The sequence below is a fragment of the Oncorhynchus tshawytscha genome, linkage group LG01 (genome assembly GCF_018296145.1).
Source record: "Oncorhynchus tshawytscha isolate Ot180627B linkage group LG01, Otsh_v2.0, whole genome shotgun sequence".
NCBI classification, from domain to species: Eukaryota; Metazoa; Chordata; class Actinopteri; order Salmoniformes; family Salmonidae; genus Oncorhynchus; species Oncorhynchus tshawytscha.
In genome coordinates this window covers 16753492-16769246 of record NC_056429.1, presented here as the reverse complement: position 1 = coordinate 16769246, position 15755 = coordinate 16753492, and the positions used below count along the sequence as shown (strand labels likewise).

The following is a 15755-nucleotide window of genomic DNA, read 5'->3' as shown; positions in this document are numbered from 1 at the left end:
AGCTCAGTAAGAGAACAGACAGGGAGGAATGACCTCCCAGAGTGTGAAGGAGCTCAGTAAGAGAACAGACAGGGAAGAATGACCTCCCAGAGTGTGAAGGAGCTCAGTAAGAGAACAGACAGGGAAGAATGACCTCCCAGAGTGTGAAGGAGCTCAGTAAGAGAACAGACAGGGAAGAATGACCTCCCAGAGTGTGAAGGAGCTCAGTAAGAGAACAGACAGGGAAGAATGACCTCCTAGAGTGTGAAGGAGCTCAGTAAGAGAACAGACAGGGAAGAATGACCTCCCAGAGTGTGAAGGAGCTCAGTAAGAGAACAGACAGGGAAGAATGACCTCCCAGAGTGTGAAGGAGCTCAGTAAGAGAACAGACAGGGAGGAATGACCTCCCAGAGTGTAAAGGAGCTCAGTAAGAGAACAGACAGGGAAGAATGACCTCCCAGAGTGTGAAGGAGCTCAGTAAGAGAACAGACAGGGAAGAATGACCTCCCAGAGTGTGAAGGAGCTCAGTAAGAGAACAGACAGGGAAGAATGACCTCCCAGAGTGTGAAGGAGCTCAGTAAGAGAACAGACAGGGAAGAATGACCTCCCAGAGTGTGAAGGAGCTCAGTAAGAGAACAGACAGGGAAGAATGACCTCCCAGAGTGTGAAGGAGCTCAGTAAGAGAACAGACAGGGAGGAATGACCTCCCAGAGTGTGAAGGAGCTCAGTAAGAGAACAGACAGGGAAGAATGACCTCCCAGAGTGTGAAGGAGCTCAGTAAGAGAACAGACAGGGAAGAATGACCTCCCAGAGTGTGAAGGAGCTCAGTAAGAGAACAGACAGGGAAGAATGACCTCCCAGAGTGTGAAGGAGCTCAGTAAGAGAACAGACAGGGAGGAATGACCTCCCAGAGTGTGAAGGAGCTCAGTAAGAGAACAGACAGGGAAGAATGACCTCCCAGAGTGTGAAGGAGCTCAGTAAGAGAACAGACAGGGAAGAATGACCTCCCAGAGTGTGAAGGAGCTCAGTAAGAGAACAGACAGGGAAGAATGACCTCCCAGAGTGTGAAGGAGCTCAGTAAGAGAACAGACAGGGAGGAATGACCTCCCAGAGTGTGAAGGAGCTTAGTAAGAGAACAGACAGGGAAGAATGACCTCCCAGAGTGTGAAGGAGCTCAGTAAGAGAACAGACAGGGAGGAATGACCTCCCAGAGTGTGAAGGAGCTCAGTAAGAGAACAGACAGGGAAGAATGACCTCCCAGAGTGTGAAGGAGCTCAGTAAGAGAACAGACAGGGAAGAATGACCTCCCAGAGTGTGAAGGAGCTCAGTAAGAGAACAGACAGGGAAGAATGACCTCCCAGAGTGTAAAGGAGCTCAGTAGAAGTACTCCCTGACAAACAGAAACATAGAGTGCGCTCTCTCGTGCACTCTCTCTTTCTCTCCTCTAATACCCTCTCAGCGGGTGCTCTCTATGGCCAGTTACACAGCCCCTCTGGCAGGTCAGGATATTTCATCTAGTGGCTGATAACATAATGGGAGGACATTTCATCCTCCTCCGCTCTGGACTGCACAGCTGAAGTGGTGATATTTACCACTGGCCCCAGGTTAAACTGGCAATAGCTCTGGGTCTGAGACTCTGAGCGTTCTGTCTACTGTTAGGAGCATGAGCTATTCTATTATTGTAGCTTATGATTGGACCATGTACCGGTATTAGCAGGTGATGACTTCATGTGTATGCATTAGGAAAGTTGCCTTGTTTAACGTTGTCTAACATTTGTTGTTGCTGTGTGGTGAGTCTGCTCTCATCAATCTCTCCACACAGACAGCTGTCCAAACAGTCCCCTTTGCTTACTCTAGGTTCACTTAAATACACTCCTGAATGGCCCCACTGCCCTTAAACAGACAGATTTACACATCACCATAGACTGCTAAGCTATGCAAACAGTCAGCTATATGTCACACAGGCCCGGCGAGGGAAGTGAGACAAGGTAAACAGGGGTATTATTTGGGTTTGTTTGAGTGCAGTTGCAAAGCTAGTGACCATGGTGGGTTTATTATTCCTGGTGTTGTGAAATATCTACAACACCATCCAAGGAGCTATTTGGTCAGCATGTTATGCATTGGACCAGGGTTTCCCAAACTCGGACTTCGGGACCCCAAGGGGTGCACGTTTGGGTTTTTACCCTAGCACTACACAGCTGATAATAAACAACTAATCATCAAGCTTTGGTGTTCCCTCCATATGATAAACCTCACTTTGGCCGTAATATCCACTCTCCACTGTCTTTCTTGGTCAGAGTGATAATTTTATGTCGACTTTGGAGTTTTGCATTCTAATAGGAATGGGTAGTGTCTTCCTGGGTAGTCCCTTTTCTAATGCACAGCTCTGCTCCGTAAAACCATCATCTTAGTAGCACATCCTCGAGACATTTATTACAAGTCTCATTCATAACGCTGTTCGTGGAGGTAAAGTGTAATTGGAAACTATTTGCACTCATTTTTACCTTGCAGCGATTTATGGATTGGCGAGTGAATCCCGCAAATGGTTTAATGCACCACATAAATCCTTATGGCGTGTGAAATACATTAAATGTGTTGGTGTTGAATACTGGGACGAAATATTGAAGAGCAATGAAGTTCTTAAAATGGATAGGCTATGAGAGTGCCCTTTACATCTCATTAAAGCACTCCCTTTACCGTGATATCAAATGACAAAAAAATATGCTTGAAATGCAACATACAAATATTTTGAATTATATTTCACACCATTCTCACTCCGTCTCTCTCTTCACCTATCTGTTCTCTACAGTAACTACACAGCCCTAGTAGGAGTGTGGATCTATGGCTTCTTCGTCATGGTGCTGCTAGCCCTGGACTTCCTCTACTACTCGGCCATGAACTATGAGCTGTGTCGGGTTTACCTGGAGAAGTGGGGTCTGGGAGGGCGCTGGCTGAAGAAGGCTAGGAGCCAGTGGCACCGGCCGGTCCCAGGAGAGGAGAGTGAGACCCAGAACCAGGCCCAGGGTCACCCCATGGCCCTCAGTCACCACCACACCAGACACAGCCTCAGAGGCGAGGGCCAGAGCCCCACGCTCCTCCCCTACCACACACCGACCGTCTGGTGAGTCACCCCGTCACACAGTGGATGTCCATTCAGACTCATTGTGCATTAAACAGTATGGACTTTTATAGAGTTGTCAGGATCAGGAAAGTAACACTTTTTAAACTCATGATTTAATTATATACAGCAGAAAGCACAAGGGAGCCTAGCACATTCTCCCTCAGGGTTCATCACCTCACGTTGTCTTGCTCTATGTCTCATTGAATGTTACAATGTTGCTAAGTGAAAGTTACCATAGCAAACCATCAGCACAATATTTCTCCCTAAGAAAAGATTTGGCATCTCCAGCATAGACCAAGTTTCAATACCGGGAATAAATCGGATTTATCCCTAGAGTCCCGGGAGCATTTGAAGCATTTAAAACACAGAGAGCGCTCCAGGAGACACAAAGCGTTTTCCAATCATACAAACTGTGTAACTGTATAACAAAAGCCAAATGACCAAAGTTGCTAAGCTTTAGATAACCTCCTTCAACGAATATCTCATATACAGATAGCAGATCAGCTAAAGAATAACGGGGAGTGGAAATCGTTTAAATACCAACTCAGTTTTAAAAACTCTCATACCATTTGTTGATCACACATTCTCTAGTGAAGCTCTAAGCAAGTATGAGACCGCACAGAGTAGCAGGGAAATGTTATAGAGGTATCTTGACATGCAGGCGAGAGAGGTGTTTTGATCATGCAACCTATGGATTACAGAATAAAGTTAGGAATGTTCATGTGAGACAGGAGTCAGGAGTTTGGGAGAAGTGGGATTTGGACTGGATAGGAAAATAGCCTAGGCTGTAGGACGGGAGAAGGTAGAATTTCCCCTCATGCCTCTTGGAATTGTTAACAAACTTCATGTTTGTAACCAGGTTTCCATCCAACCATTTTATGCAAGTAAAGTAGCCTACATGTTGGATAAAAAAATGCACAACAGGCCTAATGGGAACAGCTAATTTGTCTGTAAACTTTCCTTTTGTTGACAAAACTAAATACGCTAGACAAGGAGGGATCTTTTTGTGTCAGCAAAATGATTTATGTGAGAAATGGCAGTGGTCCAAAATTACACAAAACATTATTTACCATTTCATTACTGTTACAGTGCTATTTGGTTGTTAATTGGATTCGTTCCCGACATTTCTTGATTTCTATCATTTTTTATTACTGTGTACAGTTGACATTTTACTGCATTGTTTAGAGCTAGTAACATAAGCATTTTGCTGCACCCTCTACAACATCTGCTAATCTGTGTAAGTGACCAATAAACTTTTATTTGATTGCCCCCAAACGCTTCGTAGGATGATGGGAATCAGAAACACTGAGCCTCGCCACACTCTCATGCCCTCACCTGTTCTAACCTTACACACACATACTCACTTGTGTCACATCTTCCCACACACACATGCAGTCACCTACTCTATACCATATCATGTCTCAACATGCTCCTTCAGTCACCACTTAGAGGAGGAAAGTGAGAGACAACCAATGGTATCTTGGAGACACATCCAGCATCGACCCACATATACAGTGCATTTGGAAAGTAATCAGACCCCTTTACTTATTCCACATTTTGTTATGTTACAGCCTATTCTAAAATGGATTAAAAATTAATAAGTCCTCATCACAATACCCCATAATGACAAAGCAATAACAGGTTTTTAGACATCTTTATAACATTTACATAACTATTCAGACCCTTTGCCCAGTACTTTCTTCAAGCACCTTTGCCAGCGATTACAGCTTTGAGTCTTCTTGGGTATGACACTACAAGCTTGACACATCTGTATTTGGGGAGTTTCTCCTATTCTTCTCTGCAGATTCTCTCAAGCTCTGTCGGGTTGGAAAGGGAGTGTCGCTGCACAGCTATTTTCAGGTCTCTCCAGATATTAGGTTGATTTAAAGTCCGGGGTCTGTCTGGGCCACTCAATAACATTCAGAGACTTGTCCTGAAGCTACTCCTGCATTGTCTTGGCTGTGTGCTTAGGGTCATTGTCCTGTTGGAAGGTAAACCTTCGCCCCAGTCTGAGGTCCTGAGCGCTCTGGAGCAGGTTTTCATCAGGATCTCTCTGTACTTTGCTCCGTTCATCTTTCCCTTGATCCTGACTAGTCTCCCAATCCCTGCCGCTGAAAAACATCCCCACAGCATGATGCTGCCACCACCATGCTTCAGGGGTGTTGCAAGGTTTTCTCCAGACCTGATGCTTGGCATTCAGGTCAAATAGTTCAATCTTGGTTTCATCAGACCAGAGAATCTTGTTTCTCATGGTCTGAGAGTCGTTTGGGTATCTTTGACAAACTCCATGTACCTTTTATTGAGGAGTGGCATCTGTCTGCACACTATCATGAAGACCTGATGGTGGAGTGCTGAAGAGATCGTTGTTCTACTGGAAGGTTCTCCCTTCTCCACAGAGGAACTCTGGAGCTCTGTCAGAGTGACCATCAAGTTCTTGGTCACCTCCCTGACCAAGGCCCTTCTCCGCCGATTGCTGAGTTTGGCCAGGCGGCCAGTTCTAGGAAGAGTCTTGGTGGTTCCAATGCTGCAAGAATGTTTTGGTAACCTTGTGCCTCCACACAATTGGAGCTCTACGGACAATTCCTTTAACCTCATGGCTTGGTTTTTGTTCTGAAATGCACTGTCATCTGTGGGACCTTATATAGACAGGTGTGTGCCTTTCCAAATCATGTCCAATCAATTGAATTTACCACAGGTGGACTCCAATCAAGTCATAGAAACATCTCAAGGATGATCACTGGAAAAAGGATGTGCCTGAGCTCAATATCAAATCTCATAGCAAAGGGTCTGTATTCTTATTTAAGTAAGGTATTTCTATTTCTTTATATATATACATTTGCAAAAATGTCTAAACACCTGTTTTTACTTTGTCATTATGGGATATTGTGTGTAGATTGATGAAGGAAAACAATATTTTATCAATTTTAGAATAAGGCTGTAACATAAAAAATGTGGAAAAAGACTAGGGGTATGAATACTTTTCGAATGCACTGTATATCTGTCTTCAAGGAATTCAAAGAACAACTGGAAGAATAACCTCAATCAAAAATGTAATGTTAATAAAATAAAAAAATTTCATGTTAATCAGAACAAACTCAATCTTCATCAAAGGGTTGGATCAACACAGTCAGAATATTAGTCAGAACAACCTCAATCTTCATCAAAGGATTGGATCAATCTCTGTCTCAGACATTCTCTTGGTGTCGAGGAACTGGCTTGTATTCAAAACACAGAGCTCTCACTACGAGCCAAACAGCCGGACAGCCAGAACGGCAGACAGACAGACAGACACCAGTCCTCTGGCCAAGCCCTCTCTCTGACTGTCTATGATAACTTAATGAGAGCAGAGATATGACAAATGGGTTTGTTGGCCGTACCAGACCATCAGAGTCAGGGTTCTGACACAGACAGGAGAGCTGAGACAGAATCTGTCCTAGCGGTGAACACATTCCTAGTAACTACCAGTGGGACATGTTCATAGTAACACCTGTCCATAGAGCCTGTCCTAATAATGAATATATGCCTAATTATACTGAACAAATATAAATGCAACATGTAAAGTGTTGGTCCCATGTTTCATGACCTGAAATAAAATATCCTAGAAATGTTCCATAGGCACAAAAAGCTTATTTCTCTCAAATGGTGTGCACAAATTTGTTTACATCCCTGTTAGTGAGCATTTCTCATTTGCCATGATAATCCATCCACCTGACAGATGTGACATATCAAGAATATGATTAAACAGCATGATCATTACACAGGTGTACCTTGTGCAGGGGACTATAAAAGGCCACTCTAAAAAGTGCCACACAACACAATGCCACAAATGTCTCAAGTTTTGAGGGAGCGTGCAATTGGCATGCTGACTGCAGGAATGTCCACAAGAGCTGTTGCCAGATAATGTAATGTTCATTTCTGTACCACTCTTATTTTCTTAGAATAAGATTAGCTTAATTATTGACATAAATTCCCTGAGAACCTGCACTAGCACATGGTTATATTAACAGTATTGCATGTCGCCTAATTTTGGCCAGCTAAAAGCCTAACCACCGATCAAGCAACAATATTGACTAAATGTTAAAATCCTGTTGCTGCATGACTATTTTGCTGTGACAATACTGGTCAAACACCTGTGCCACCAGACATGTCCACAGAGGCCCGTTGTTAGAGAGAGCAGTCAGTTCAGTCTGAGAGGCTTCATCAGTCTCTGTCAGGGATGCTTCACTCCTACTGGAAACAGCTTCACACAGAACATACGGTCTTTGAAAATGGATCAGCTTTGGCTCAGGATTCACATTGTGGATAAATGACAAAGTAGGCCTATAGGAAGGTAGCATCCATAGGCTACCTGATGGTAATATGTGCTGCTGTAATAGATGATTGGTAGTGAAGACTTTGCATTATGACTCCGTAAGGTTGTTATGGATGTGTTAGCAACAGTATGATCTTGTTCTGAAAATAAAGATGTAATATTTGACAAAACATTTGATTGTTTAGAGTAAGCTGAGTTTGGCTTAGGAAGTTCAAAGTGAGTACATTCAGTAAGCATTCATTTGTACGACATTTTCATAATCTGTACAAGTTATGAATAACAAATCATGTTTTCTTCCAAATGATACAAACATTGAGATGATACCATCTCAAAGACTGAGGCTAAAGGCTCTGTTCAATCACAAGCTGTTTTTCTGGTATGAGATGAAAATAACATTGTTATTGTCTTACACTGCAAATTCTGTAATCGGTTATGACTGAATAGGATCCAAAGTTTGTTGCCCAAATAAATACACAAAAAATCATCAGATGGTCTTGAGTTAAGTTGCAAGCGACAGAGCCGTAACCCCAGGGACAGGGAGGATGATGGGTAATGGCTGAGAATTAGATTCATACTTAGAGGAACATCTGTTTGTTGGTCAGATGTAAACCAACATAAATAGGGGTCAAAGGTCACCAAACTGAAGCATAATCTACAGCAATTTTTTTAAACCTTTATTTAACTAGGCAGGTCAGTTAAAAGCAAATTCTTATTTTCAATGACAAACAGTGGGTTAACTGCCTTGTTCAGGGGTAGAATGACAAATTTTTACCTTGTCAGCTCAGGGATTCGATTTTGCAACCTTCCGGTTACTAGTCCAACACTCTAACCACTAGGCTACCTGCCACAACAATACTTAGTATCAGATTATTGCTCTGCATCTATTTCTTTGTGGGGAGGAATTGCAGCATGCCAAGTTAATGTGTGGGAACACTGTTTACCATAATCCCAGCTAGCAGATAACGTTGTGAGAACCATATGTTTCTTAGAGCTTGGTGAGAACATGGTGGTTGTTTTGTTATTTTGCATACAACCTTCCCACAATGCTCTGGGAATGGTGCAGGATACCCAGCTAGCACATAATGTTCTGAGAACCATGTTTCTTAGGTGGGAATTTCAGTACATAACGTAACATACATCATTTTCTACAGGTTTCCTCATGGTTCTATTCAAAGTCATGATCTCAGAACATTCAGAGAGTATTAAGAAACAACGTTCTGTGGGAATTTCAGTGCTTCAGCATAATGCTTTTCTACAGTTTCTCTCCATGGTTCTATTTAAAGTCAAGTTCTCAGAAAATTAAGAAAACTTTCCACAAAAAAACACAAGAAAACATTAGTAATGTTCAAATAACGTTCTAAGTGTCACGACTGTTGAAGGAACTGGACCATGGTGCAGCGTGGTGGGCGTACATGTTCTTTAATTAAGAAAAGACGCAAAACAAAACAATACACACTACAAAACTAAACCGTGAAGCTTAAGGCTAAGTGCCATAAAGTCAACTTCCCACAAACACAGGTGGGGAAAAGGGTACCTAAGTATGGTTCCCAATCAGAGACAACGATAGACAGCTGTCCCTGATTGAGAACCATACCCAGCCAAAACATAGAAATAGAAAATCATATAAACACAAAACATAGAACGCCCACCCCAACTCACGCCCTGACCAAACCAAAATAGAGACTTAAAAAGGATCTCTAAGGTCAGGGCGTGACGCTAAGAATGTTATTTAAAAACATATACATTCCGTTTTCAGTCCCAACAAAACTATCTCTATCCTCTATCTTGTTAAGTGTGTGATCTTATTGATTGAGTGCTTGTTTCCTTTGAAATGGGGTCTGTTTGAATAGACAAAAATGAACAGCTTTGTTTAAAAAAACATTGCACGCCAGCTCCATCCTGGGGGCGCAGTGGACTAATTCCATGGATAGAGAACAGAAGAGCATTGGTTTGAATCTCACTGACGTTACTAAAAGTCTTTCTGAAACATGTTCTGAGAACGTTATTTAATTACCTTCAAATAACCTAGAATTTCCATTCTCAGAACGTTAATAAAACCTCCCAGGAACACTTTCAGGGAACCATAGTAAAATGTTCTCAGAACCTCCCTGCAATCTAAAGATTAACGTTACCAGAACAGGCAAAATGTTCACTTCGGTTCTCAGAAAGTTTAAAAAACGTTCAGTCAGGAAACTTATGGCTTCGTTCCCAGAACCAATGGGGAACCAAAAGCGTACGTTCCTACAACTTCTAAGGAACCACATTTTCTAGCTGGGATTCTACTTGAGAAGGCTGTTATGTGTGCACAGACTTAAATTTGTTATTGGCTCAGCGTAGGCGGTCTGGGAATCTGATATTACTTTCTCTCCATGGATAGATTTATAAAAATTCTGCTGTTCAGGTATTGAAGTCAGCCTAAACAAATACAGAATGCTTAACCAGGTACTGTATGTTCTAGCTAAAAGGAAGAGTCGCAATGCATGGATGAGCAGAAAGCATAATCAGTTACTCATGCACAGTCATGTATTTAAAGGAACCGATGGGTCCAATATTGATAACAGGCAACAAATCCCTGTTGGTTAAGTGGAACAAATAATATGCACAGTGGGATCATGACAGTATCAAGTATGCCATGATTGATAAGAAGCTGTGGACTATATTGGCTCATAACAGGAAAAAGATCCAAGGCTTTGGTATGCTTTCTTTGACAATTTGTGCATGGAGATCACATGAGTACATGGCCACATAACTGATATATTTTTGACATTGTGGTCCACTGGGGCCCTGTAGCAAGCCTTTACACAGCAGTAAACACACACAGCTGTTCCTGGAAGCTCCCAGCACAGCGCAAATAAAAAACACTCAGAGCTCAATAATGAAACGGGATCTCCTCCTGACAGTTACAGATGTAGGATCTTAATTTGGTCGCCCTGTTGCAGGATAACTTTCAGAAAATGTCATACTTTTTAGGTTTAAAAAGGCTTCTGACGTTTGTAATTTCCATTTCAAATTTGACTTTGATTTCCCCTTACAAAAAAGGATCAACCCGTACAAAAATGTCCATTCATTATAATGCACATAATAATTCACATTTGCTGTTGCTGTAGGATTATTTTTCTGCTACAGCAAACTGTCTTAAATTAAGATCCTACATCTGTACAATGTCTCAGATCTGGTTAGAATGTCTGGTCATATTAAGGCCAAGCACCACATGCTGAAATTACATTTTTGCATCTAGCTGTCAGTATTTATATTTGTTTGTATTTTGGGCCATTAATATTAGTATTTTCAAAAAGTCAACATAAAAATGTCAAAAACTTGAAAAAATGTATATTTTCTTTAGTTTATCATACTACCGTCATTAACATTTGAATGCATTTGAATCACTTTAGAATGAACATACACCAATCATTTCAAAGCTCACTACATTAAAGGGTCATTCAGCAGTTGAAACAAAAATAAAGTGTTTCCTCTGCCCCGGTTTTTATAAAAAGCTAAGGGAAAGGCCTGGAGAAACTGAGCCACTTTCAAATTCATAGAGAGTGCTAAGGAATTAGATCAAATTTATAGTTTAACCATGTTTTGATGCTATATAATATTTGTTTACATTTACTTTGTTTACAAACATTGTAGTAAAACACGCTTATAATTTCATTTCTGATAGGGTACAGCTGTTGAACTAAGCTCATGAGGCATTTGTAAGTTATATTCTTCAAGAATCAATGGGTACATATCATAAAAAATGTATACAAAATGAAATGTGGAAAAGTTGATTGTGGTATGATTAAGGGGGAAAAATGACCCTATGAGGGTGTGGTGCCTGGCCTCAAGGCCAGTTGTCCCTGCCCAGGGGTGGGGTGATAACCCTTAACTCTCTTGATACCATCGGATCGCACATGTGTGATGGACCCCTTACCAGAGAGAGGTCCTGGATTCAGTTTTGGGATGTTGGCAGATTGAGCCTTCCCTTTTCTATGATTAGTGCTGCTCTTTGGATTCCTCATGTTCCCATACTGATACTAACTTAGTATGATGCCTCAGAGCATTATAAAAAAATAGCTGAACTGCAATATAATTTAGGTCAGATACTAGGTTCTAGGCTTTATAATACAGTATGTGAGCGACGATCAAGCTGCTCAGGGCTTGGTGTGTACAGATGTAGGATCCTAATTTGATCACTCTTTAGTTGCTGAGAATTTTCCTGTACAGCAGGAAATGCAAACTACTGTAGGATCGACAGTGTGAAAACTGAATAAGCAGCCAGCAGCATTTCATATCATATTAATGCATGTTAACCATAGCGAGAGATGAAGCTCTATCTCCATGGTGATTATCACCAGAACATTTGGCATCGGATCACAGCAACCAGGCCCGGTGCCATATGGACCACCCAACTCCTGGGTGATGCCTGCCTGCATGCCAGGCTGCCTCACCAGGCCAGCTAGGGTCATCTATAGCAGAGTCGACCAAACAGGGTGGCATCTGTCACCACAATCATAGGCCCTGACAGAGCTGAGCCGTCTGCCTGACCGTCACCTGACAGTCATTTCCAGTCAGGCCCCTGTGGCTAAGATACACAAAAGTATGTGGACACCCCTAAAAAATGTGTGGATTTGGCTATTTCAGCCACACCCTTGTTGACAGGTTTATAAAATCAAGCAAACAGTTATGCATTCTCCATAGACAAACATTGGCAGTAGAATGTCCTGCACTGAAGAGCTCAGTGACTTTCAACGTGGCACCGTCATAGGATGCCACCTTTCCAACAAGTCAGTTCATCTAATTTCTGCCCTGCTAGAGCTGCCCCGGTCAACTGTAAGTGCTGTTACTGTGAAGTGGAAACATCTAGGAGCAACAACGGCTCAGCCGAGAAGTGTGAAGCTACACAAGCACACAGTGGTCTGTCCTCGGTTGCAAAACTCACTACTGAGTTCCAAACTGCCTCTGGAAGCAACGTCAGCACAAGAACTGTTCATCAGGAGCTTCATGAAATGGGTTTCCATGGCCGAGCAGCCACACACAAGCCTAAGATCATCATGCGCAATGACAAGTGTCAGTGGAGTGGTGTAAATTTAGCCGCAATTGGGCTCTGGAGCACTGGAAACGCGTTCTCTGGAATGATGAATCACGCTTCACCATCTGGCAGGCCAACAACTCTGTGTTTGGCAGATGCCAGGAGATCGCTACCTGCCCGAAAGCATAGTACCATCCGTAATGTTTGGTGGAGGAGGAATAATGGTCTGGGGCTGTTTTTCATGGTTCGGGCTAGGCCCCTTAGTTCCAGTGAAAGGAAATCTTAACGCTACAGCATACAATGACATTCTAGACGATTCTGTGCTTTCAACTTTGTTGCAATAGTTTGGGGTAGGCCCTTTCGTGTTTCAACATGACAATGCCCCCGTGCACAAAGTGAAGTCCATACAGAAACGTTTTGTAGAGATTGGAGTGGAAGAACTTGACTGGCCTGCACAGAGCTCTAACCTCAACCCCATCGAACACCTTTGGGTTGAATTGGAACGCCGACTGCGAGCCAGGCCTAATTGCCCAACATCAGTGCCTGACCTCACTAATGCTCTTGTGGCTGAAGTGGAAGCAAGTCCCCGCAGCAATATTCCAACATCTAGTGGAAAGCCTTCCCAGAAGAGTTGAGGGACCAACTCCATATTAATGCCCAAGTTTCTGGAATGAGATATTTGACGGGCAGGTGTCCACATACTCTTGTCGTGTAGTGTATCATATCAGCAAGTCTATTGCCTGGCAGTCTGGTTTCTGATTCAACAGATGGTCAATGTATGGTAGGTACATTGCTTTGACCAAACCATACGGCAACATACACACTAACAGCAGTCATCTACCTGCCATTCTACCTGAGCAGTGTGACATAATAATCTGATAAAGATACCACTTACTAATGCCAGATTCTCTCCAGAAATAAGCTTGGGCGCTTCAAATATCTTTCATGTCATTTATTTTGTCTCCAAAGCGTGTGTCTATTTCCTGCATATTCACATTATATCTTTGAACTACTACTGCAGCTGAATGGGTTTGCGTGGTAACGTTTGGGTAGTAAATAAATTAAATCAAGTGAAGTCTGCCGTGTGTTTGTGTGTGTGTGTGTGTGTGTGGGGGGGGGGGCGGTGTTAATAAATAAATACATATTTTCTAATTAATTTAGTTGCTTGTACTGTCAATACCATCGTTATGAGGGTTTTAATAGTGTATCACTGTCTTTTTTTCCATTCAGAGTGAAGCTGCAAAAGGATGAATGAGTAGAAGAGTAGAGAGCAGCGACGCCGGGCAGAGGATAGCACGGCTCAGACACCTGTCTCTGTCTGCCTGGATTATTGACACAGTAACATACCACAGGGTGGCTGGACCTACGGAAGCTAGTGGCTAGCTAGCAGTTCCTGCTCACCTCCATTCCTCTGAGCTCCTACACACAGGGCATTGGAGGATAGAGTATGACGAAACGTCTAGACTACAACAGAAGGCCCAGGTGAATGGAGCTGCTGCTACCCAAACACTGCTAAGGAACAGGCCACAGGCACTGAAACTGACCACAGGCACTGAAACTGACCATGTATACCCCTGCATGGGCTGGGACTGTTCTAATAAGAAACCAATGGAGACTTGAAGTGAACTGGATAAAATGTGGTTACAAACGATGGGGCTTTGTTTGATTTGTTTTGTTTGAGTGTTGATTGCACTTGGTTGCTGTGTGGGGTTAAATTCAGTAGTAGTCAGAAGAAGTTGTGGGAGTACTGTATCTATTGGGGATTTATTTAAAGTAAACTAGTCAGGGACTTTCTATGAGTGGTAAACATCCTAGACGATTCACCATGGAGGTTGACACTGAGCATCTTGAAGACAGACAACACTATTTTTCTTCAGCGACAAATGACTCACCTGAATCGAGCGATATCTCTATTCTACAGTGTCAGCCTGTCTTCAGAAAAGGCCTTTGTGTGTATTTTGTGATCTTATTATTTTTCTAATTAAACATAAGTTGGTGAAGTTTCCTCTACTACAACCTTCACAAATTGATGTCCAGTCCTTTTCCTGTCCAGGCTTTATTTAAAGAGACCCATTAAGAATAATGATAAAAATATATATTAATTTGGTTCATTTAAATTATAAGCACCAATGTCCCATACCAGTAATAGCCATTGAGAGCTCTGACCTAAATGAGAACATAGACCATCTCACACACAGAGCAATCACTGAATTGAATCTGAGGTCTGCATCCCAAATGGCATCCTATTCCCTATATAGTGCACTACATTTGGTAGGGCTCAGGTCAAAAATAATGCACTATATAGGGAATAGGGTGCCATTTGGGATGTAGACCCAGGCTCTCTCTGCAGGATAGATTTAATTACAAGGTGAAGTCTATGGAAAAGAAATATGTCAACATAATAAAACCTTACTGAACACAGTGGTCTTCCCCTTCAAGCCACCTTGTCAGCTTAGCAATGAGCAAGAGTGGAGTGCAGACAAAATAATCACTTCATTGAAAAAGAAAGGTGTTAGGAACCGCACAGGGATTGAATAAAGCTGTGCTCAGCGCTTAACTAATTGCTGACATATACTGTACTTTCCGATTGATACATAAAGTACAGCCTTGTTGTGTTGGGAGGGGGGAGAGAGAATAAAGCATATGTTTGTGTCAGCAGGCTGGGAGGCGGAAGGATTGTGATGGAGGAAGACAGGAGGCCCGCTCGTAGAGAAAAGGTTCCAAAAGGGTTCTGCTGCTGTCCCCATAGGAGAACCCTTTTTGGTTCCAGGTAGAACTCTTTTGGGTTCCATATAGTACCCTCTGTGGAAAGGGTTCTACGTCAATCCCAAAAGGTTTGTACCTGGAATAGAAAGGATTCTACCTGGAACCAAAAGGAGTTCTTCAAAGGGTTCTCTGATGGGGACAGCCGAAGAACCCTTTTTGGATCCAGAAATCACTTCTTTCTAAGAGCGTATACAGTGTAGTACAGGGGTGTGTCTCTCTTCACTCTACCCCGATTCTGCAGCTGTAACCTGGATATCTGGCAGCTGCACAGCCAGTACATTACGTGCAGAGAATTCCTGGACCGTACCAACCATGCAGCACTGCAGTGTCCTTGGTAGGGGCCAATAAAAATGGCAGAACTATACACATTTCTGTTATAAGAATGACCCTTGCTGACATTATAATCTGTTGTAATCAGTAATAAAGTTCAGATTTGGTCAGTTTGAGTTAACTTCCGTACACTAAAAGGCTACAATCTAACTGCGTGGCTGCTCCAGTGGACTTGTATCCTGTGCTGATATGTTTCAAGTTTCAACGTTTATTCGCCACGTGCACAGAATGCA

General features: G+C 42.6%; 1 protein-coding gene across 1 annotated transcript in view; it reads left to right on the top strand.

Moving 5' to 3' along the window:
- The window catches only part of LOC112229068 (protein shisa-like-1a), a 40592-nt gene extending 26150 nt beyond the window's left edge, over positions 1-14442 (top strand). Inside the window, exons 4-5 of the mRNA XM_024394991.2 lie at positions 2789-3100; positions 13657-14442. Of these exons, the coding sequence (XP_024250759.1) occupies positions 2789-3100; position 13657 (313 nt within the window). The 3' untranslated portion in view covers positions 13658-14442. The remainder of the gene's footprint in view (positions 1-2788; positions 3101-13656) is intronic.
- The last annotated feature ends 1313 nt before the right edge of the window (positions 14443-15755 follow it).